The sequence below is a fragment of the Medicago truncatula genome, chromosome 5 (genome assembly GCF_003473485.1).
Source record: "Medicago truncatula cultivar Jemalong A17 chromosome 5, MtrunA17r5.0-ANR, whole genome shotgun sequence".
NCBI lineage: Eukaryota > Viridiplantae > Streptophyta > Magnoliopsida > Fabales > Fabaceae > Medicago > Medicago truncatula.
The window spans coordinates 6,059,171-6,084,140 of record NC_053046.1 but is presented as its reverse complement, the minus strand read 5'-3'; the positions used below and the strand labels follow the sequence as shown (position 1 = coordinate 6,084,140).

The 24,970-nt window shown below is 30.7% G+C and overlaps 1 protein-coding gene across 4 annotated transcripts; it reads right to left on the bottom strand.

Moving 5' to 3' along the window:
* Window positions 1-9,647: 9,647 nt before the first annotated feature.
* LOC11407832 (floral homeotic protein APETALA 2) lies at window positions 9,648-13,313 on the bottom strand. 4 transcript variants are annotated; one of them, XM_039834490.1, is made up of 11 exons: window positions 13,114-13,313; window positions 12,394-12,935; window positions 12,146-12,171; window positions 11,919-11,949; window positions 11,724-11,811; window positions 11,482-11,627; window positions 11,330-11,392; window positions 11,130-11,218; window positions 10,869-11,035; window positions 10,545-10,772; window positions 9,648-10,143 (listed from the first exon to the last, which is right to left on the bottom strand). In XM_039834490.1, exons 2-11 carry the CDS (start codon window positions 12,900-12,902, stop codon window positions 9,937-9,939), a joined length of 1,554 nt encoding a protein of 517 aa, XP_039690424.1. In that variant the 5' UTR covers window positions 12,903-12,935; window positions 13,114-13,313; the 3' UTR covers window positions 9,648-9,936. The 4 variants fall into 4 exon arrangements, with proteins under 4 accessions (XP_039690424.1, XP_024640258.1, XP_013453492.1 ...); XM_024784490.2 differs by having other exon boundaries at window positions 12,394-12,930; XM_013598038.3 differs by having other exon boundaries at window positions 12,394-13,312.
* Window positions 13,314-24,970: the final 11,657 nt, after the last annotated feature.

Genomic DNA, 24,970 nt, shown 5'->3' with positions numbered 1-24,970 from the left:
GCGCATGAGAGACATTGCTGGTGAAAAAGAATCCCTATTATTTTCGGCCATTAACCTTTTTATTTTGAATTTTTGGTCCCAAAAAATCATTTGGAAATTAAAACATAGGCATCTATACGAAAAAAAATTGATATACTCCCTAGAAGCATACAAAGGTTTAAAATATCAATTGCATTTCTTTCACTCAATCGTCGGTTCATATTTATTATCATGGCGAGTTTATTAAAATCACGTTGAATCACTGTAATTTTGAAAAGATTATTTGTTAACCGTGATGGCTCATTGTAATTTCGACAAACTACCGTGACGCCAAACATGCCCCAAGTGTTCAAGGGAAGCTAGAATTAAAGTTCAAAATGCATACAAAATTAAATGAATATGAGCTGTTCAATCATGTAGACATGCTTATTTTAGCAACATAGGTATTTATCGTAGTCACAACAACGCAAACAGCACGATTTTGACAAGTTGGTAAAGAGTTAGCGTTGGAACCCTAAACTCATTCCAATTAAGGAAAAACAATGTACCCAAAAAGTCCATCACATTCAACATCAAACCTTAATAAAGAAATAACCTCGTGAAATATTTATCACCACACAAATTCTTACTTGTTTTGTACAAAGTAGGTTTCCATCTCTCTCAGTCTCTCTATCATTATTTAGGCCTCACTTAGATAAGAGTCCTTGACAAGACACCAACTTCTTTCTTTTTTGGCGATTATAATCGGTTACAAAACTGAGCAAGATTCTTCCTATTCCCATTATTAGTAGCTCTTAACCCTCTCTGTTTGGCATTGGCCCAAATGGAAATAAAACATGTTTGCTCTTCAATATTAGGCAACTTTGACAAGTGTTGCAGCGCCGGCCCCGACCTCGGCCCGGGCCTTTATCAGAATCGAATCCTCTACCGTAGTGGTATGATATGGTAGCTGTGAGTTGAGTCGATCCTCTCAATTTTTCAAAAGAAACGGAGATATCCATTACCATAGTTTTAAATTTTAAATTAATTAATGTAATGAACTTTAGAAATATGTGCATTTATATCATTTATTTATTTTAAAACTATAGTAACGGACACATCCATTTCTTTTGAAAAATGAAGAAGATCTTAACTAGGTAGCCATATAAGATCCAATTTCGTGTTTGAACCGTTAGTATTTTTCTGAATTAAAAAATGAGATATATGTTGTTTTGGTGGGTGGCGTGAGATAGTTAACGTGTGGAGTGATTAAGATGGCAAGCGTTTGGTTCCGCTTTCGGTATAATGATAACGATATTTAAAAAAATCTTTTGATTTGATTAAATAATAAACATGTAAATGACTTGCAAATAAACCTTCACGAAAACCTTCTCTCTCCCCCTCTTTCTTTTGTGAGCCGTCAGCTGAAACTTCTAATTTCTTCTTCTTCATCCACCAAAGAGGGGTGGGTGGTTTAGGGTCAATCTTTGCCCCTAAATCACCCTCTAAATCGTTTTTCTCCTTCCCTTTTATTTAAATAAGTGATTTTCACATCGAATTAGGTTTTTCTTCTGTGATTTCGTCGTCTTAGTGCAACACTGTTTTGTTTGTCGTCTTTGTGCGACCTTGTTTGTCTTTTCCCTCTTGTTCAAGTGTTTGTTCGGTTCAGATTGTCAGATCAACTTCGATCCAGTGTAGATCCAATCAATGACTTTGGCGTCATCAACGTTGCAGATCCGGAGGCATGGTTATTCCAGATATTTTAATATAGTCATGTTTGTAGACTTATGTTCTATGCCGTTTTGTGCTATTAACATGGATGTTGTGAGTTTGTTCATAGATTCATCCTTTTTGTTTTTAGCGAATTTGTATTGCATCGATGTACTCTATCAATGTGAATGAATGAATGTCGTTTGTTTTGTGTAAAAAAAAACCTTCACGAAAACCGATTCATAAGTGATCCATTTGTAGACATGATTTCGTGTTGTACAGCGTCATGCTATAACAGATCTCAATCGTCCGATCTCTAATCGATGATTGAGATCAAACTGTGTGAAAACTGATCAAATAAATCTTAACCATTGTATCACTATTTTACGACTGAGATTAACTACTGCGTGAAACAGTTAGAGCATGAAATCTCGGTCCTTCCTTTTCATTTGAGAAGTGTCAAAACGTTGTTGAGAACTTGTTGTGAAGGGAGCATTTGCTAGCTGGGTTCATGGTATCAATAATTGATTATGAACCTATATACAAATTTGGAGACAATTTCGTTTTCTTTAAAGTATACATTGTATTTTCTTATTGCAATTATAGGAAAAGCTTTTTGCGTGATCAAAAAGAAATTGATGTGAAATCAAAATCATAGTAACGTAGTCATGTGACCAACCCAACCTTACCGATTGTAAAAGGAAAAATAAATTTGATTGAACGTGCAGATCTAGACTGAAACTTTGACTATAAATATTAATTAACAAAATATGATTGTGATTTACTTTAAATTTGCTTTCATTAGTTCTATAAAAGAAATGCATTCAGAGTAATTAATGAAAGCCACATCAAACAAGAAATATCCTACTTCCGAATTTTTGTGGTTAACGAATTTCACCGATGATAAATCGTTAAAGAAAATTTGAATTTGATTTTTAACAATTCTTAGTCGGTTTATATTTATTACGCGACCGATCTTAGGATTATCAGAGTCTCTTTCTTTTAAGAACCAAAGTCTTTAACGCAAAAAAAAATATGTTTATCTTGTTAATCCTTCTGTCAAAAAAATTATCTTGTTCCTTGTGTTTTCCAGGCAGGCAGACAGAGAAATTTTCAATCTCTCCAATATGTACCTAAAATTTCAATCATACTTTATTCCACACAAGGTCGAGGAAGACAATCAGTTAAAAAGAAAAGAGGAGAAAGATGAAGTCTATTTTGTATGTTGAAATTCAAAAACAAAATTAAGGTTGACAATTTTTATTTTATTTTATTATTTATATTTAAGTGAGACATAAATTATACATTTGCACATGAAAAACCAGTTCAAAAAAAAAAAAAACTTAATTAGTGAAAAACAATTGGTTGAATCTATATGATTTATACATGAGAAAACGAAAGTTAATTAATAGTTGGTGAGGAATTAAACGCATTCATATACAGCCTATCTTAATTTGTACAGTTTGTATTATAAAGAGGAACATAGGGTGGGTCTTGAAGGCTGAAGCCATAATTCCATATGTAGGTATTGCATTCTTAATTAAGGAGACTCTACAAATTAATTTGTGGTCCTGTTTCCTAACTTAGGATGTACGAAAACAAAACACTAATGAATGAGCTTTCCTGATACATAGTAAATATGCTGAGACATCTAATCTTATATACCAACTGCACAAATTAATGGTCCCATATTCTTTTAATGTCTCAACTTTAGATTCACTGTAGATTTTCCTCATACTTTCCATTTTTTCTTTTTTCCTTTATCATTACTTTGTCAAATTAAAATATTTTGATGCATAAAAATTTACATATATAAGGGTTTCCATATTACTATAAATAATCAGATAAAACTTTAAAAAAGTTATACCATGTAGTATCCTTTTATGAGGCAATTCATTCACTCGTTCATAATTCTTAAAAGCTACTACCTCCGTTCCTTTTTAATTATCACATTTAAACATTTTACACAAATTAAGACAATCAACAATTGATACTACTTTTGATGCAATAAGTTATACTTTTACTATAATGACCTTATTCATTTAATATCTCATTTAATATATTTCTCTCTCCGTAATAAATAACTAAGGACAATATTGGTAAAACAACATTTAATGTTGCATTGAACTTTGAAAGTAACAGTTAAATAAGAACAAAAATTTTCTCCAAAAGTGACGCTTAAAAAGAAACGGAGGGAGTATGAAGCACGGATATGGACACGATACGGATACTGACACGCCGACATAACTAATAATTTTAAAACAATCACATAATTTAATGTATTACAAGTATCAATAGTGTGTCGATGTCTGATACGACACGTATCTGATGACATTAAAACACGCCTAATTTTAGAAGTGTACGTGCTTTATAGCTTTAAAAGTTGTCAAAGTTAAAAACAATAATCCGTTAGGTTTTTTTATGGCAAATCATATTTTTCCATTTAATGACAAAGCAATCTCTAACATTACTCTCCAGGCCCACACAAGAGGTAAAAAGTAATAAAACTACAAAAATATATAACCAAAGTTAAAACAAAAAATATGTATCATATAGTATACAATGATAAAGATTGGAGTGGGACATAGGACAGACTGTGAGAAGAGTGACTGCTCAAGTTACACATGAATAGTCAAGCTATAGATCTCAGAATTAAGAAAAGGCTAGGTAGATAGAAAAATGCAAAGAGACATATGAATACAATATCGAACACAGAAACATTACTAGAAAAGGAAATTATATACATGTAACATTATAGAAAGAAAAGGAAATTAAAGCATACCCACATACAGTATTGTGGTTGTAAATAAATAAAGTGAAACTTTAATTGGAGAGGAGAAAGAGTGGTGCTAGAGAAGCGTCCCTTAAAGGGAAACTAAAAGAGTAGTTTGTCTTAGTGAATGATGATAGTGATCTAATAACAATTAGAGAGCACAATGTGTGTTGAAAGGAAAGGACCAAAGACTCCTTACACAAATGCCACCCTCACTCCCACTCACCATCATCCATCCCTATACTAGATTTACCATCCATCTCTATACTAAATTTAAATATAATTGCAATTTTAGGCCTTAAATATTGTGATTATGCGATCTTAATCCTCGCATTTCTTCTAAACGGGTTTGGCCCTTATGTTTTTCTTTTGTGATCTGGTAGATCCCTTCTAATTTCTTTCACAGTTTACGTTGAAGTGGCATCATTAATTTACCAACAATCAAATCATATGATGTCACTTTTCTTTGAAATTAAAATAAAAAAAGTTTAGCACATTTAGTGGCATATCGAGGAGGTGCTTGATCCAATCATCCGAATTGAGAACCTCTACATTGGTTCCACCTCGAACACCATGTTGTTTTTTGGTAAAATCATCATCAAAAAACGGATCTGACATCTTCAGGTAGACACAATAATAAAAGCGAAGTTGGACAAACTACGAGCCATGATGTAGCCGTTGCAATAGAAGAGGTGTTAGGAACATAAGTCGACGTCGTCAATTTTCTCCCACAGATATACACCCAAAAAATTTGTTGTGAGGTACCAATTGGAGCATCCTTCTTCTTTTTCTTTGCCTAAAAAACAAGTGAGGATGCAGGTTTCTCGTTCCTCCAATCTTTTAGGGTGAGGGAACTTTACTTGATAACTCCGCCTCGACCACCAATTTGGTCAACTTCGCCCTGTTCAATTTTGGTGTCATTCTATCTGCAACATAAAAACATGTTAGACACAATATTTAAAATTGGGAAAGGTAAAAATTGAATCAGTGGCACTTATTGAAACACTTCTTCATGTTGGAAGGATCACGTTCACATTTGAGGACATCACTAGACTCTAAGACATGGAATCCAAAAATTCAACAAAACATCGTGTCACTGGAGGTGACAACTGCTCATTTATACTTTTTATACCAACTAGATTTGAATTCCAATAGAAGTGAAATTTAGGCTCACTCGAAGCAATGTGAAAGAGAAAAGGATGATCGGAAACACTTCCGACTTTGAATCTATAAAAGCAGGATTATATGGCAATTGTGCGAGACACTTACTTGTGGGCACATAATAACTCAAAACACAGATTTTTGTCGCATAGACTGAAATTTAAGAGTAGAGACCAAAAGAGTTGACTATAAATATTTTGAAGACTCAAAGTTGGACAAAATTATAAATCTAAAATAAATAAACTTACAATTTTTTTTCAACTCATGATTTTATTGAAATTAAAAATATATTTAACTCAAAATACAATAATAATAAAATCATTATTTTTATTAAAATGGAAGTAAAATAGGGTCAATAGTTTTTCCACAGTTCAATAAATCCCAAATATGGAAACACTTTTGAAGAAGAAAAAAAAAAAAGTAGTCGGCTACCACTTGGGTAACCTAATGGTATTTAGTGGCAGCCCCTGTGATTTTATCTTCTTTTTGTCTTTTATCTTCTTTTTTTCATTTGTAAAAAAAAAATAACTTTTTGGAGATACATACAATACAAGGGATTTCAATTGCTTCCTTTCTTTAAAATTATTATGGACGATTTTAACAATCGAATTCATGATTTCGAAATTTGGGGAAGTATAAAATATTGGGGTGGATCTCACCATTTCTTCCTTAATGAGCAAATCTAATGGGTACTAAGTCTTAAAAAGATGAGATCCTCCAGTAGTGAATAACATAGTCCCACTTTGTACTCCAATCCTGCAATTTACTATTTTATTCTTTCCTCACTTAGAATCAATCAACTCCTTCCTTTGGCATCAATATTTTGGACCACCACTGCACCTTGTTTGTTAACCTATCCTAGCTTCCGTGGTATGATCAATTTTTTTTATTATAACACTCTTTCATTCAGGCCCCTCTTTTGGTAGGTAAGCTAAATAAAACAAATCAACTATTATTAATAAATTTCCATGTTTGGCCACAATCAAAATAATATTGCATCTCAAGATACGTATTTTTGTTGGAAAATAATATTTTTTTTCTTCTATTACATTACCATTTGAAACTCTCAATGAAGCCAACCGAGGTTGACATATGCATTTGGTATATAGTTGACTCATAGTCCGTAAAAATGTGGGTTCAACAATGTTGACATTCTCTTAACGGTGGATTTATCACTTCAGCGGCAAAAAACCATGTTGGAGGAGAAGTTTGGTTTTTTACCTTCTCTTAAATCACGGTTGAAACATATACGGACGCATGTTTGATGGTGCAAACTCCCAACCAAACATAGGCCAAGTCTTGAGGTTTTTCTTAAACTTGCAAATCTTAAGGACCTTATCCATCTACATTTTTCGTTATAAAAAACTCTTATGTATATTGTGTTGATATGAAAACTAATTCAACAATTAATTTTATCAAACACAACAAATTTAGTCTGTTAACTTATCTACTAAACTTTTACGTAATTTTTTCATTATCTATTAAAGAAGTGTTAGTAACACTATATTTTGAACACTCTTTAATATTCACTCTCTTGTTGATTTAAATCATCACAGATCTATATTTTGGAATAGAACCCACACAAATGATAGGACATACAATAATTTTATTCAATAAGTAATTGTTCGTGAGAGTATTCAAAAATAAATGTTACAAGCATTCCTCTTCATCTGCTATCAACCACCGACTAGATTTTTACCAAAGAGTCCATATGTAACCTTAAACATGGTGAAACAAAAGATAAGTGTAAAATGTAAACGTGCAATTTCAATTCTTGTCCAAGGATGAAATTGGGACCACCTTTCCAGAAATATCTAGTATGACGCTGGTGATGACGAATGCAAGCATGTTTTACTTTGTTTATTCATGTTTTTAAATTGATTAACCCAACTAACAACAACAAAATTAATAAACAAATGGGTTGGATCTTTATTCATCCATTATCCTAGTACAGTTACAGACAACACTATGATTTCGTTGGTCAAGTAAAAGGTGTTATATATGCTTCACATAAATAAAATCTCAACTAGGTTAACTGATTTTTCAATAAATAAACCTACCAACACCAACTTGTACATTAAAAGAAAAACATCAAGTTCTAGTATTAAAGAAAATTAAATTTAAAAATCATGATTCATGTATAAATTCCAAACGACAGAAGTTTATCATGAAATAACGAGTCTTGTTTTATTACCAGTTCAGATGCTGTTCCCTGGTATACTCACAAGTCTAGAATCATTGAATCAAAGCGAACCAAACCAATACACTAACCAATGACTCTCTGCTACTGCTCCCATAAAGGTACATCCCATAATTAAATAATGACCCAACTTTGTTTCCCTAGTTTAATTAACATTTTTATGTTACCACATAATAACAGTACAACACTTTATTTCGGAGTAGTACAGCACTTTTATTTTGGAGGAGCACATAGGTTAATAAAATCTTTATAAACCCTAACCATAATAATATGCAAGTTTGGATGAAAGGTGAAATTTTGTAGCTTCGCAAAATTACGATGATTTAATGTCATTTTTCAATTATGTTCTCCAAATATGCATTGGATGAGATTTGAGATTTTGTAGCTTCGCAAAATTACAATGATTCAATGTCGTTTTTCAATATGTTCTGTAAATATGCACAACATATTTAGATATAGCAGACGAAGCTTATGATCATCCTCCTACTTACACTTGAAATGATAATGTGATCGATATCAATTTGAAGAAGAAGAAAAGAATATTGGTTAAATTTTGACGCACTTATATTTTTTCAAGAGTCATGCTAATTACTTAGGGCATAAGTTAAAAACTAAAAAAAATTAAAAATTGATTTATGTTAAGATATTGCATGCATAATTTTCAATATTTAATTTTTATATTTAGGACACGAGTTAATATTTCTCTTTTTTTAATTATATTTGTCAAAACGACATCAACCAAGTTATTTTCTCGTAACAATAAAGATTATTTTAACTTTTATTTATTTTTTTCTACCTCTTTATAATTTCAAAAGATTTTTATGAGGTCCGGACACATAGTATAAATTTGGGTCAATACAATACGAATATGATAATGATACATGAGAAATTTAAAATATAATACGACTTAGATACATTAACATTTTTATGTAGAAAATACTTGTAAAGAAAAATATATTGATGATTCTTAATTGATAATGATCACAATTTCATCAAGAGACATTTGTCAATATAATTCAAGAAGCCTAACACTAACTTCCATTAAATCATTAGACATGAGCTTGCAACCTTGTATCACAATTCGTATACCTTTATCTTTGATAAAAATGCATGCATGATCACATGTTTTCGTGAAATATCTTATACATATCCGAAAAAATATTTAAAAGTTTCTTTTTTTTTATCTTTTTTAATTTTGAAGTATCCGGTGTATACCAAAATTTGCCATTTAGATTTTTGGTAAAAGTTAAAACCGTGACAGGGTCCTAAACTCTCAAGCCATGAAATCCCTTCACAATTTATACCCTTTTGGTTGTATAATTTTCTCTCTCACACACATTGTATCAGTGTCCTTTTGAAGCTTTAGACGAACAATGATAGGTCCCTCTCGTCATTATAGCCATTGTCTGACTGCTTTTAGCCAAGAGAACTGATTCAAAGGACACCGTTGATTGAGACTATTCATCACCATCCACTGATATTTCCAAGACACACCATAAAAATAAATAATCAAACCTCACTTTGTATCCCTTATTATTTTATTTATATATTTTTTACTAGCTAGATATTTGTCTCAATGTGTTTTTTGCAAAGCTAACACAAAACCTGTGTTACCTTATTAAGGAATCAAACCTAGCATCTTTCATTGGTAAAGTTTTTAAGGCCAATTTCAATACCAACAAAAAATAGGGAACAAATTGACAACCACGTGTATGTGATAGCAATACATCCCAAATTAAGAAACGAATAGGTGCTGTCATAAATACCATAACATAACACAAAAATACAATGTAATAATGTAATAAAATCATATACTATAATAAATTAAAATCAGAAATATTTTAGTCAGAAGCCAGAATAATATCTATGTAGTAGATCATAACATAGAGTATCTAGTTAAAGATTTCGTCCGTTTGTTAGTTTGACTGACTCAGAAAAAAGACCAATGAGTGTTCCCAATTTGGCTTACTTTTATCACTTCTTTCACCTCAATGGTAAAGTTATGGTTTTGTACTAATTTAATTAAACCGCATTCATTTGTACATGCTCAACAATAAATAAGATTATTTAAATGTGAAATTAATTAAAATGGCAAGGTTGAAAATGAAGAAATAAATATTAATGTTGTTGTTGTTCAAGAGGGTCTCATGAGAGTGTGGAACCCATTTTTCTGCAGCCAACCTTGAGAAGAAGAGGGTCTTATTTGAGGTGGGAATCCTGATGATGCTGCAGCAGTTGCTAACAAATGTGGAGGAGGCCCTGTTTGCCATTTTTGTTGATCAGACATTGATAATGTTAAATCACTTCCGATTCGGCCTCCATTGCTGCTGCTGCTCGAAACCTTCATATAATCATTTCAATTCAACAAATTAAAACAACTCGCATAATTAACAAAACAATTCATTGTCAATGCAGTGCATGTTTGAAGTTTGACAAAATTTCAATGACGTTGATAATAGTTTTTGTCAGTAGTTCACTGCCATTCTGAAAAATACACCTGGAATCCAAACATGCTTTAGTGTTCAAATTGTACTATTTAACCTCTAAAATTGAACATATTCATTTACATTTGTCCTTTGGAGACAATTTCAAGATATTGAAAGGATCATTTGGAATTGCATTAATTAACAAAATTAAATTGCACAACCATACTAGTACAATTTTAAGTACTAACTGAACTTGAGTAAAAAAAAACAAGTACCAATGAGCTAAAAGAGAAAGTGATTGAAGAAAAGTACTTACATGAAAATTTGAGGGGTGAAGATGTGGAAAATTGTGAAGCATTTGAGGGTGTTGTTCAATCATAGGTGACCTATAGGGACCAAATCTATGCATTTCATTAGTGGCAATTGAAGATTGATGAAGATGAGTTTGGCTTAGCATCCTCAAGGTTTCATTCTCTCCATACCCATCCCTTACAAAGCCATCCATGTTATTTATACCACATGGTTTTGGTAGTATATTCACAGGCTGAATTTCAATGTAAAATTAAATTGTGATTAATTCAGAAAAATTAATCAATAGAATAAGATTGGACTATATTAAATTAAATTACATTACATTTACCTTAGGTCTGATTCCACCATTCCGCCAATTTGATTCAGGTGCCATGTATTGATCAGTGGTGGCATTTGTGTTATGATTCCCAAATGCTTGATTATTATTGCTACATTTAGAACTTGAATTTCCCAAACTCAAATCCAAATTGTGATCTGCAGCGTTACCTGATGATTCTGTCATTTAATAATGCATTTAATTATTAGTAACTAAGTATAAGTGAATTTGAATAATTAAAATTAAAATAGTAAACAATTAGAAAGTGCTTACCAGAATTAAGTTCATTATCATAGATGCTGGGATCAAAATTGGTGACAGCCTCTTTACCATTGCATTTAATTGCTGCTTTATCATATGCCCTTAAACAAAATGAGCCACAAAAATTTAAAACCCTAGCATGCACTTTATAGATTATTAATTGAAAGGGGAAAACAACAAATTAAATTGGTAATAAAGCAAAGCAATAATACCTTGCAGCTTCAATCTCAGTGTCAAACAAACCCAGATAAACATACCTGGTAAATTGAATCAAACTAATCTAATTAAATTTTTATTATATATTTCATTTATTGGCACATAAAAACATCATGAACAAAACTATAGAAGATATATAAATATATACTTTTTGCCTAAGAATTGACCCATTCGAGCCTCCCATCTTCCACATTTATGCAAAGTCACACCTCTATATTTAGAACTTCCTCTTGGAAATCCAGTGCTTTGTCTCCGTAGTACATGAACAAATTCTTCCTTTGTTAAATTGCTCATCTAAATCACAACAATATAAGTAATAAGTAATATAATTAATTAAAAACTATAGGATATAAATAAACATTTTTTAACATATTCTTACTCATAACTCACCTGCTTCAAATCCTCTTCATAATCTTCAATGTTGAAATTTATATCTGCCTCTACCCCTCTGAACTTAATTGCAGCTCTATCATATGCACTGAGTAGAAGAAACATCAAAAATTAATTTATATACTAAATATATGTATGTATTTTTTACCATAAAAGAATGAATGAATGAATTAAATTAAATTAATGATGACTCACCGAGCAGCTGCATGTGCCGTGTCAAATCCACCTACACAAATTTACCCAGACAAAACCATCTCATCAGTTATCCCTTAAATCTTCCTCACAAATTATATAATTTATATATACTATACTTCCTGTCTCCCTCCCAAATCAATTTTTATTATTAAATAAAAAACAAATTTTTTAGCCACTTTTAACCACCACATATGTAACTGATCTTATATCAAAATATTAATACTTACCCAAATACACTTGTTTTCCACAATCCCTGCATCACAAACACAACCAAACAACATTCAAATTCATATTTTCAACTTTGTAGATTGATTAATAATTAATTAAGTATTGTAAAGCACAGACACGACACAATTCTAACATGGATATATCGCCCCTGGTTGAAAAAATGAATTCAGACATCAAGTGTGTTTGACACTGAGACACGTCTAATCCGTGCTTCAGAGAGGTAATATTGAAAAATATACTAACTAACCATATATGAGACTCCCATCGACCTGTTCTTCTGTAAAAAGTAACACCTCTATACTGAGAACTTCTGGACCTTGGTCCTCTACGACTCTTCTTCATCGGTTGTGAAGCTTCAACTATTTTACCACCGTTAACAGATTCTGATTGACAAAATTTTACACCTACCCAATGAGCTCTTGGAAAAGAAGAGCTTCCACCACCACCACCGGAAGAAGAATCTACCACCGTTGTTATCGTCTCAGAATCCTCTACCGGAAAAAACTGTCTAGTCACAGGTGGACAGTCACTACTATCATCCATTGAAAATCCAAATATCTTACTACTCTTTTTCTTCGTCATGTTACCATCTTCTTCTTCCGATCCATCTTCTATAACTATTGCTGATGAACTTGAATTTGAAACAGATCCAACTCCTTTTCCTTTTTCATCAACATCAACTTCATCACCTTCCATTGAACACCCTTCTGATTCATAGTTTTTTCTCTGATCAGGTGAGTCATTCAGATCCCACATTCTTCTCTATCTCAACTCAAATATGTATCTAACAAGATAAACAAGAATATGAAGAAGAAGAAGAAAGGTTGAAAAACATTAACTTAGCAAGAAGAAGAATAAAAGAAGGTAATAAAAGAAAGAGAAATGTTGAAAAATCTAAGAGAGAACCCTAAACTGCCCAATAGAGCATAGACGAGGCAAGTTTGAGCAAGCAAAACAGAAAGCAAACCTTCAATGTTCTCTCTCTCGCTCTCTCTCTCTAGAAACCATAGACACATACATACACCACTTGTTTCTCTTTCTATGTATCTATCTATTTATCTTTTTTTATCACTTGATTCATTCACTGAAAAAATTGAACAATGAATATTTATCTACTTTTGTTGTTTTGCTTCCAACAGAGGAAAGTCTTTTTCTTTTATTGCGTTACATAATTTATTATTTTTCAGACTCAACTGTACTGTTTTCTTAGTATAATGTATTTATTTCTATTTTTATATGTTTATTGAATGAATTTAAATAACAAGTGGTAAATATAGGGAAAGAAAGAACCATCTCTTTCTTGAACAACTTTCCCACGTTAACCAAATCGAAAAAGCATCTTAGTATATCTATCTATCTCACCTGTCCTTTCTCTCTCATCACATTTTTCTCTCTCTCTATATATACAAATTTATATTAACCATTATTGGTAGTAATATTAAATTACCTTTTGTTAACTTAATGATTTGCATCATATAAATAACTCTCGCTACTTTTTCCTCCAAGTATTTTTATCTTTTTAGGATTATGACTAAGTTTTACCATGTGGATGCTACAGGGGACAAAAGAGGAAGGTAATTAGGAAGGGTGAAAGAGGGTATTTTGGGGAGGGAAATAGTAATGGAGTAAGAGAGAGAGTTTGGTGTGAGAAAAAGGAAATGAGAATAATGAGAAGTAAAAGGAAACTCTTTCCACAAAAGTCCAATCCAAGAGTACGGGAAGAGGGCCACCTTTGCCTCTTTAGTTTCTCAAGCGACCAATACCTTTCTTACGCTGTACCTCGTATTTATGAGCTTTTTATACTATATCACTCTCTTTAAACTATGCGTGTAGTTCCAACACCTATTTTGCTATTCTTATTAACGAAAAGACGGGCACTTACGCACTTACGTGCCTGTCTTTCCGCTTTTTTTATTACGCTAACGTTTAAAAATTATGAACGGTGTTTTTTTTATAAAATTTTGATTTTGATTAAAACTAAAATAAAATATAAATGTTTGTTGCTTTCAAGTTATAAAAAATCAAACTAATCATGATTATCTATTTTAAAAACAACGAGAATAATACAACATAAAAAAAAATAGTACAATCTAAATTCTTTTTTTAATGACACCAACAACAATTTTATTATACAAAAAGTTGTTTAAGGGTATAATTGGAATGATGAAAAAGTTAGTATAAATATACTCATCTAATTTGTTACATATTTCAAATAATAAAGGGAAAAAAAACAAAAATATATATATTCATATCGTGTTTGTTACATTTGTTTTAATATTTAAATTTATTCTTATCTATTAGTTAAATGTGTTATTTGTATTGAATATTGAGGGTATTTTTGGAGAAAAAGAGTCAGCCCAAAGGTGTTGAAAGGGGTAGTTTTCTATATATATAGTATAGATTCTTTTACATTCTTTTTGGTAAATCTATCGTTAGGGTCGGTCATAAGATTTTAGGTGTTTTGGACGCACGTCTCGATCATTCATCTATGTTTAGGACCATCCCTGACTGGGGAACAATGAACATATGTTTTGTATATTAAGGAAATGCTAAAGAATGTCTTTAGGACATTGGTTAAGATGGAAAATTTAGAAATGTTGTATTGGGAAAAGGTGAAAAGTGATACATTTGACTTTTTACTTATGTATGGTGCAATACTAATTTGTTTGTGCATATTAGACAAAGATTCTTTTAAGTTTTTTTGATTTGCGAAAGTTGAGTAGTTGATAGAGCACTACATGATAAGCTTTTAAGGTATTTGACAACTTTTGATCTTATACAGTGTTTGGTAGACAATAGACAACACAAAACAATAAGATGAAATTTACTACAATATTTTTATGGATCTAAATATTAATATAGGTCATGAGTACAAGGTTCTATCACATATTAAAAATGTCGATTTGTAAAGATTTTGTTCAAGTATCAATTTATTTTACTATTATGATTAGCTAAAAGAATGATTGTTTGAGAAATGGTTTTCGGCTATATAATGATAAAAAAAACGCCCTAGAATTGTGGTTCATCGCAATCATAAGAGCTACAACCCTTATTCTCATTTTATGATATGAGAATCAAATTTTTAAAGATGAGATAAACTGATGTAACTAATGTCTTCTTTCAGGGTACATGAATGTGTCTAAAACCAATAAAAAAAAATCATATTTTCATAGAGAAATTGCTGACAAAACCTCTTAAGAATAATTATCACATGTCATCTCGAAAGAATCTATACTATTTTTATATTTGATTCTCCTATCAAATATTATATGTCCAACATTAAGCTTTACCCCTCAGTCTATCAATCGATGTCTAAGATAATGCAACTATAGTCATATGGTTATCCAATTCTATTTGTCAGTATTAAGCTTCACTTTTCATACCGTTGCTTGATATCTAAGATTAAATAATCATAGTTCTATATCTACAAACATGAAGAACAACAAAATTGAATTAAACGACTTTGAAACCTGTAAAATTTAGAAAGAAATGGAATTATAGAAATTCTATCATTTGATTTATTCCCTAATCTCAAGACTATAGAATCTACTCACTCATGATTGCGGTAGATGAAATAAAATAACACTAAACAATATTATGAAAAATATTAAAATTGAATTTTTATTGAATGTCTAAATTGCAAGAACGACGAATAAGATGAAAATGGGAGAAAAATGAAGTTCGCAAGTGAAAAGTGATGAGTAATATGTGTTATATTGTGACTTATAAAAGCCTAAATCACTATCTTTGGAAATCAAGTATAAAAACCATTAGAATTCTAAAGTGTAACTGACATAATTGTGTAGTTTAGTAGGCTATGCGTTGATCGTAGCCAGGTCAGGAATTTGAGCCATCTTCTCTTTTGTATTGGTCTGATGTAGATTAATTGTTGGATAAATAACATGGTCTCAATTGTTCTGTGTCAAGAAAAATATATATCTTCGTTGAAATATTATATATCATATATAAACTATTTTTTATTTAAATATAAAAAAATGTACTACAATCTTAGTACAAAATTTTGAAGAAAAATAATTATATGCTATTTAACACCGCTAATTTATACAATTAAAACAAACAAACAAATAGTTGCAAAAATTGTGTAAACTCAAAATACTACCAATACTAAGTGTCATTTCAAATCTAACAATAACACGACAATATTGTCAATATCAAAATTCATATCAAACCATTAATGTCAATAGATATTCATACCATACTAATACAACATATTAAGAGTTTACTAACACATTATGAAATACTAAAAAAAAGTACTTTAAACTACCAATGTGCAAACAAAGAACTTCTTGAAATCAGCTAGCAAAACATCCATCTTTTGAGCCACTACAACTAGTACACAACAACATTACCAATACTTCAACCACATAATTTCTTGAAAGCATCAAACATACCATCCAACTTTTGAGTCACTACAACTTCAAACTTTTTTAAGCTTTCTTCAATTTCGTCGGAAATGATTTTCAAACCAACATTATCCTTAACATCTAAATCTTCCTTCTCTTATTGATATAAGACATTCTATTTAAAACTGTATAAAACAATTCTTATTGATATAAAACATTTAGTTATGAAAATGCTGCCATAAGAATTCTATAATAACTCTTATATGAAGAAAAACTTTATAATGCACAACATTTCAATAACACTTATATGTTGAAAGCACTATCATAAACTAACATGAAAGAGTGATTATTATTAAAAGTGTTATCTAAAGCAACCATCTAACAACACTTTCTTCTTTATATAAAGTGATGTAAAAAATCATCATGCAATAACACTTAATATTAAAATCACTATCTAAAATCACTATCTAAAACAACTATATAAAATCTTTTTCTTCTTTATACAAATTTTTTTATATAATTTTATTCAATGGAGACTCGAATCCCTTCACATCAGTCAAGTTCCAGACTCTATGTCTGAGGTCGACCTGAAAAACCTAGAGAAGGACAACCACCGACAATGGCTTCCTGTTCTGAACCATACACCAGTGGTAAGAATTTAGTGAGCTCGGTAAAATGCTTGATATTCCCGTTATGGATCCAAAATTTTAATCCATCTTCTTCTTCATCTCAACTGAGCACTAGGCCAACGAGATCCAGACCAAATTCTGGTCACCTTTGCCGCATTCGTTTCCCAAGCAACCAATACCCTTCTCACATTGCACCTCATATTTATGAGCTTTCTACACTACATCACTCTCTTCAAATGGTGCGTGTTGTCCCAACACCTCTTTTACTATTCTTATTCTCTTACATTCTTTTTGGATAAGTCTATCGTTAGGCTTGTCATAAGATTTCGAGTGTTTTAGACGGACGTCTCATTCATTCATCTATGTTTATGGCCATCCTTGTCTATGGTGGGTGAACGGTGAACATATGTTTTGTATTATGTATAAAGTTGTTTTAATCATTGGATCAATAAATATTACTATAAAATTAAATAAAAAGTTATAATGATTTAAGTTTGTTATGTATGGTGCAATCCTAAGATTATAATGATTTAATAATAGGAAGAAAAAAAAGTTATGTATGGTGCAATCCTAATTTGTTTGTGCATATTAGACAAAGTTTCTTTTAAGTTTGTTTGATTTGCGAAAATTGAGTAGTTGATAGAACATCAGATGATAAGCTTTTAAAGTATTTGACAACTTATGATCTTACACAGCGTTTGGTAGACAATAGACAACACAAAACGATAAGGTGAAATTTATTACAATATTTTTTATTGATGTAAATATTAATATAAGTCATGAGTACAAGGTTCTATCACATATTAAAAATGTCGATTTGCAAAGATTTTGTTCAAGTATCAATTTATTTTACTATTATGATTAGTTAAAAGAATTACTGTTTGAGAAATGATTTTCGGATAAAAAATGCCCTAGAATTGTGGTTCATCGCAATCATAAGAGTTACGACCCTTATTCTCATTTTTTGGTATGAGAATCAAATTTTTAAAGATGAGATAAACTGATGTAACTATATCCCCTGTAACTAAACATACTATGTATTTTTCTTACCATGTATTAATAACTGACTAACGATGTTAGATTTATGACCGCTATTTAACATACAGTAATTCTGTAAACTAAGAAAGTCTAATCAACATCGTATGTTTGTCATTAAAAAAAAGTTTTTGATTGGTTGAACTGATTTTATTAAAGTCAAAATAGGCCAGTAAAAAAATCACATTAGAACATAAAAAAATAACAAAGAAATTCACTTTAAATAAAACAAGTTCAACCAGTCAACAACTCTATAACATCACACAATATAATCAGCATTAGAACATTAAACAAAAAATTGAAGGAAACCCTAAACTCTATAACATAACCAAAAAAATGTTTACTAGTGTTTACTAGTGGTGACATGATTACTAAGGTTCCTATAAAAACAGGTTTTATCATCAATTGCTCATATGTTGTCATGGGCACATGGTGGTGATGGCGTCACTTTAGATAGACTAAGATCCTTCATCTCCATAATCGTAAGCTTCAATTTACTGTATGCTTTGGCGAACTTCTTTATATACTATTTTACCTGCAACAAGAGCAACAAATCATGGGGGCAGAGAAGATCATGGTGCGGAGGGTCGACGCCGATCGTCGCACCACCGATAGGATTAGGGAATAAACATTAATTAATTAATTAATTACAAGAGATACAAGAATACAATGTTTATATATTAGTTAATTATTTGAATTTAATTAAAATTAAAAATTAAATAATTAATTAATGTTAACTCCTTCCGTGTAACTAATGCCTTTAATTGTGATGATTAAAATAATCAAACATGTGATGATTTATCCGTTTATAACCTTTTATTGTACGAGAATACAAACAAATGTCACAAAAAGCAAACTCCTCAACTAACACAAATTTCCCGACGCCGAAAAATCCATTGAGATAATAGATGGTATTATTAGGATCTCGTTCCTTGCCACAAACAACTATCGGGTTTATGAAGAAAATTAAAAAAAACACATTCTACAACCGCGGAACAAAAAACTTCATCCTCTTCAACAAAGTTTTCTTCTTCTCGAGGGTCATGAACAAAGAGCTTAAACTCATCAAACCTTGTCAGCACCTTAGTTTTAAACTCTAAAACAATTCATATTAATATAAAACAGTTAATTATGAAAATGATGTCATAAGACATTCTAAAATAACTCTTATAAGAAGAGAAACTTTTTTTTTTTTGAAGAAAAAAAAAACAACAAGAAAGAGCAATTATTATTAAAAGCGTTATGTAAAGCGTTGTAAAAAATCAACATGCAATAACACTTAATGTTAAAATTGCTATCTAAAACAGTTATATAATAATTTTTTCTTCACCCTTTTTTTGTTGTTGTATTTATGATGTTTGTACCCATAAGTTAGCTACTTAGGACGAGGAGATCTAGTTACGGGATGCCTAGAAGGTTGCGACGCGAATTGTCTTCTGTTAATTTTATTTTAGTAAGGATTAAACATGTAGTTGAATATGAGCTATGAAATGTAACACTAGGGTGGAGGTTGAAGTTGAATCTATTTATTGTTGAGTGTAAATCTTGAGAATTATTGTTATTTCTATTTCGATGTTGAATAACAAGAAAAAAAATTATTAATGAAATCAGGGAATTGTTTTCCGTTGTTAGAATTTATGGTAACATGTGATATCATGTGAAGCTTTGTAATATTCTTATTATTAAATATTTTCTTATTATTTAATAATTATCGTCGAAAAATAGTGTGTTACAACCAACATTTTATCACATATAATATTGTACATAAAATTGAGTCACGATCATAATTAAGCATGTACCATTTAAAAAAGAAGGAACATATATCGTCACATATTAACGAAATACAAGAAATCATGCAAGATATTGAAAGTTTTGAACTCAATAACACATGATTTGATGTCAAATCAGTGTCGACTGTATCTACGGAAATAAGAAAAAACATCATTTTATGCTTACTTCAAGATATATGATCATTATCTGATTATAAAAAATATAATTATAACTATCCGTGTCATTTTTATAATATTTTTTTTTTTGTGGTCATTGATATCACACACACTTTTAGAATTGTACTGGAGTTATTAATGGTACACATATTGCAACAATGGTAAGAAAATGAGATGTGAGCAGTTATGGTAATCGTCATGGAGATATATCACCAGATGCATTAACTCATCGTAACTTTGATTTGGAGTTCATTTACGTTCATAATAGTGGGTGGAAAAGTTCAATTCATGATTCTAAGCTACTTAGTGATGTTTGAGAGGGAAGAATGAACTTAAAGTTCCGAAACAAGTCATTAGTCTTTAAATTATAAATATGTTTTTTTTCTTTAACCTTGATACATGTTTTATGTGTAATTAGATTAAAAAATCTTGTGGATCGTGGATTTTCTAATCAAATCAATTTTTTAGCGCCACATGTTATGCTATATCATTGAGAGGATATTCAATATTTTTACGGTTCAAATTTTTTAATTTAGCACATCCATTTATATGTAAGACAAAGGTAAAACTTGTGTTGCCTTGTGCAACACTTCATAACTTAATTTCTTCACAAATAATTTCTTTATATGGTATTTTCGATTAAATCTATTGACGGATCTAAACAATCAGCATTATAAAGTTTACGAAGACAATAATTATGAACTCATTATTCAAACACAATAGCAAAAACGAGAATAGGTTAGTTTATGGAGGACTGATATAACTTCTGTTAAATAGAGAAATTCTACATTGCATAACAAAAAGTTAGAATCCCTTTGTTATTATTTATTTTTTTAGACAAGAATCACTTTATCATTAAAAGATTTAAATTTGTATCAATTTTGTTTTTCTTTATTCAAATCATAGTATTTACTTATTACATTTTTGGGTTAATAGGATTTTACCCCCCTGTAATATAGGACACTTTTGGTTTTCCCTCCTGTAATTTTTTTTTTTTTAAAATCAGAAAAAACATTCAGATTTTTTAAATTTTCAAAATAAAAATAAAATTGATTTTATTATATATTTCAAAATCTTTATTCCATTATTTTTATAAATTATTTTTCGAAATTAAATAATTAGAAAAAAATTCAAATATTTTTACAAATTCAAAAAAGTGAGATAATATTATTTTTTTCGAATTTTATAATTTTAATTTAATTCGTATTTTTGTTTAATTTTTTGGAAAATTTGAAAATATATTAAGTTCGAGAATGGAAATGGTAATACCATATGGTTTTTCCTGTCATTGATGGGAAATATATTAAATTAGAATTTAGAAAAGAATTCAAAAAATTTATTCCTGAATTTTTCGAATTCTTTTTTGAAATCATAATTTTTTTTTTTTTTGAAATTAGGAAGGATTTTAAAAAAAATCTGAAACTTAAATTTCAAAATAAAAATTTCATTTTTTTTTTAGTTTTTGAAAAAAAAATTCATTTTTCAAATTTTTGAAAAAAATTATAATTTTTTTTCTTCTGATTTTTAAAATAATTTTAACTTTTTAAAAATTAATTAAAAAAGATATTTCGTTTTTTTAAAAAATATATTATTTTATTTTTTAATTATAAATGACATGTAAATTCTTTTTTACACGTTGCATCCAAAAAATTGAAAAATAAAAAAAATGCCACGTCAGTGCCATTTAATGGTTTTGATTGTCTTCTATGAGAAACCAAAATAATTGTCTAATAATTTTGTGAAATGCTTATATAGGATGCATAGGAAAATGACTTATGCATAATGACTTTGCCGAAGAAGAAGACATGTCACAACGGACTAGAAACTCCCAAGGAATCCAACCTCAAAAAAATTACAAAACATGCTAATGATCTGTCCAATATTCACATTCACAGCACTTGTGTCTCTCTCATGAGACCACTCAATGAGTGGAGAGTAAGAATTCAAAAGAAAGAAAAGAAAATAACCTTCCCATAATGGAAGTGGGACGAGGCTATTTTTGAAGAGCTGTTTTCCCTAAGTGGAAACAGTACCAATTATAGTGGGCCCTATTCTCATTCAATTATTCAAGCCCAGGCCCACTTCTTTCTCTCTCAATGGTACCACATAGGCCCACTAGCTTTATTATCCTTAACCCCTTTACCTATGTTTTCGACCTAACTTCTGTTTCAACATTAAAAAACTTATATATTACCACACCTAACTTTTGTTTGACTATTTTGGCACCAAGATCATAAAACACATATAACGGTGTCTGCAAACGATACAACTCTAAACTAGTACTAACAAAAATGGATCATTTAGGTTCTTTTCTTTTATGGGGGCCTCCTCAACTTCCCGTTCATATATATGATTATAACTTGGACAAACATTATATATATATGCCAGCTTTTGTGTTTGTTTATGTTACACATGATCAAATTTAAATAAATATCTTGGTCCATGACAAACCATAGTTTGGAATAATCGTTAGATTGAAATGATCAAATACCTCCTCCTACGGAACAAATCATGAATGAAACCAAGATAGAACAAAAATTATTTAATGTTTATCTACGTCTACATCGTAGGTAGAAACTCCCTGGACTGTACGCACGACACGTTTGAAATGCAAGTAGGGGTGAGAATTCATAGGTTGTCTCACAAAGAGGTTATGGCCTAACCTACAATAAATAAGATCATGTTGGGCCAGTTTTTTTTTTTTTTTTTTTACTAACATTGACCAATATTTACTATAAACTATATTTAGCTAACAAATTTAGACTTATTAAAATTTTGTTTGAATCTAATTCAACTCTTACAAAATCTACTTGTAATATGATGGATCGTCTAATGTGAGAGATTTTTAACACGTCACTCTTGCACTCAGGACATATGGAACATGACAGGAGTTGCTCAAAAGTGACGACATTATAACAGATAGTCCTGTAAGTCTTGAATAAACTCTGATGTCATATTAAAAATTTGGATTGTGTTTGATCTAGAAGTCCTAGCTCAACTGACAAAATGCCGAAATTGTTAGGTCGGATGTCATGACCGGGGTTCGAACCCCGGTACCTCCACTTATATGTGAGTTTATAATGGTTTGTCATTTCGTCTATCTAAAAAAAAAAAATTGGATTGTGTTTAATTCAACTCTTACAAAATCAAGATGAGAGTTGTTCACACTTGTTTCCTCAACAAAAAAAAAAAACAAAGTTGTTCGCACTTGTAATATTTGATCATATCTCTTAAGACTTCAAGCCACGATAAAAGTCTTTTGATCCTAAATTTTACAATAGTTCTTTGAATAGTCTTTGAAAAGCAAGTTTACGATAGGACCTTTAAATAGAATCTACATTTATTCCAAACTAATTTCATTGACTTAAACATTTTGTGTAAGGTCAATATTCTAAATCTTGATAAATATAAATCACTACGCCGTTTTAGTATTTATGAAAATTTTATTATTATAACAACATATGTATAAATATATTCCTTTAGTGATATATATATATATATATATAGGGGATGTATCAAATGAGAGGAAGTGTTATAATGAGAGAGTGAGAGGAATAGATTATGACCCTTGGATGAAAATGAACAGTCCAGATTAAAAGGTTCACTTAAACAATGTGCACGTGACTTTTTTGGTTGGTCTACGCGCTTGCTGCCTGCCCTTTCTTCTTCCTCCTTCTTCTCTCTCTCACTCTCAGAAACTTGTGTTAGCTTATGTTCCTGTTCTTTGATTTTCTTGTGTGCTTTCCTCCCAACAATCTAGACTATTAACCAACACGCTAGATTAAAGTTCCCTTTTTGATGGTTTTAATAATTTCATTCTATCAAAATTGAAAATCCATATTTATCTCTCAAATTAACTCTCTAACTAAAAAAAAAAGTTTCTTAAATTAATCATAATCTGTGTAAATGAAATTGGATAAATCTCCTTATCAACTTGGTCTTCCACCATAAACATGAAGAAGCTTCCTTTGAACTATAAACGTGAAGCTTCCTAAACAAAAACAATTATCCATAGCTTCAAAGGGCATATAATAGGACATAGATCTGAAGCCTTGAAATTTCAATTTCAATTTTAAGAATACAGTGAAGATTTTATTTTATATGAACCAGATGTGAGATACCTTTGTATATCTCTACGTTTGATTCTACAGATTTAAAAATAAATAAAAATCATGCTTTAACATCCACAACATGGACAGAGTTATAGAGATTAGAGAGCAAGTTGAAAGAGCCGAAGAAATGAATGGCGCGTGGGGAAACCGTGAAACTAAATGAAAAGGAAACATGTGCATATTAATTAAACACTATCTCAACCGTTGACTTAAATCTAATGGCTATCATTTGGTCCTCTCACCCTCTCATTATAACACTTCCTCTCATTTGATACATCCCCTATATATATATATATATATATAATAGGCTTGTGTGTATAAAGTGGAAGTCTTTTCAGGTTTCTGGTTGGGGTGGATCTGTCTTAAAAGAAAAGTTCAAATTATTAAAAAGTGCTCTTAAGGAATGGCATGCCTCTCATTCTCATAATTTACCTGGGAAGATCTCGGCTCTGAAGGAGCGACTGGCAACGTTAGACGAAAAGGGAGAATCTTTGAGGTTGACGGATGAGGAAGGCATAGAGATTCATGGGGTTTCGTCGGACATTCTTTCCTTGTCCCGTCTTAATACTAGTATTTGTTGGCAACAGTCTCGGGTTCATTGGTTGCGTGAAGGAGATGCTAATTCTAAGTTCTTTCATTCGGTTTTAGCTAGCAGGCATCGTCGTAATTCGTTATGCACTATTTTGGTGGACGGAGTCGTGGTGGAAGGGGTTCATCCTATTCGTGAAGCAGTCTATC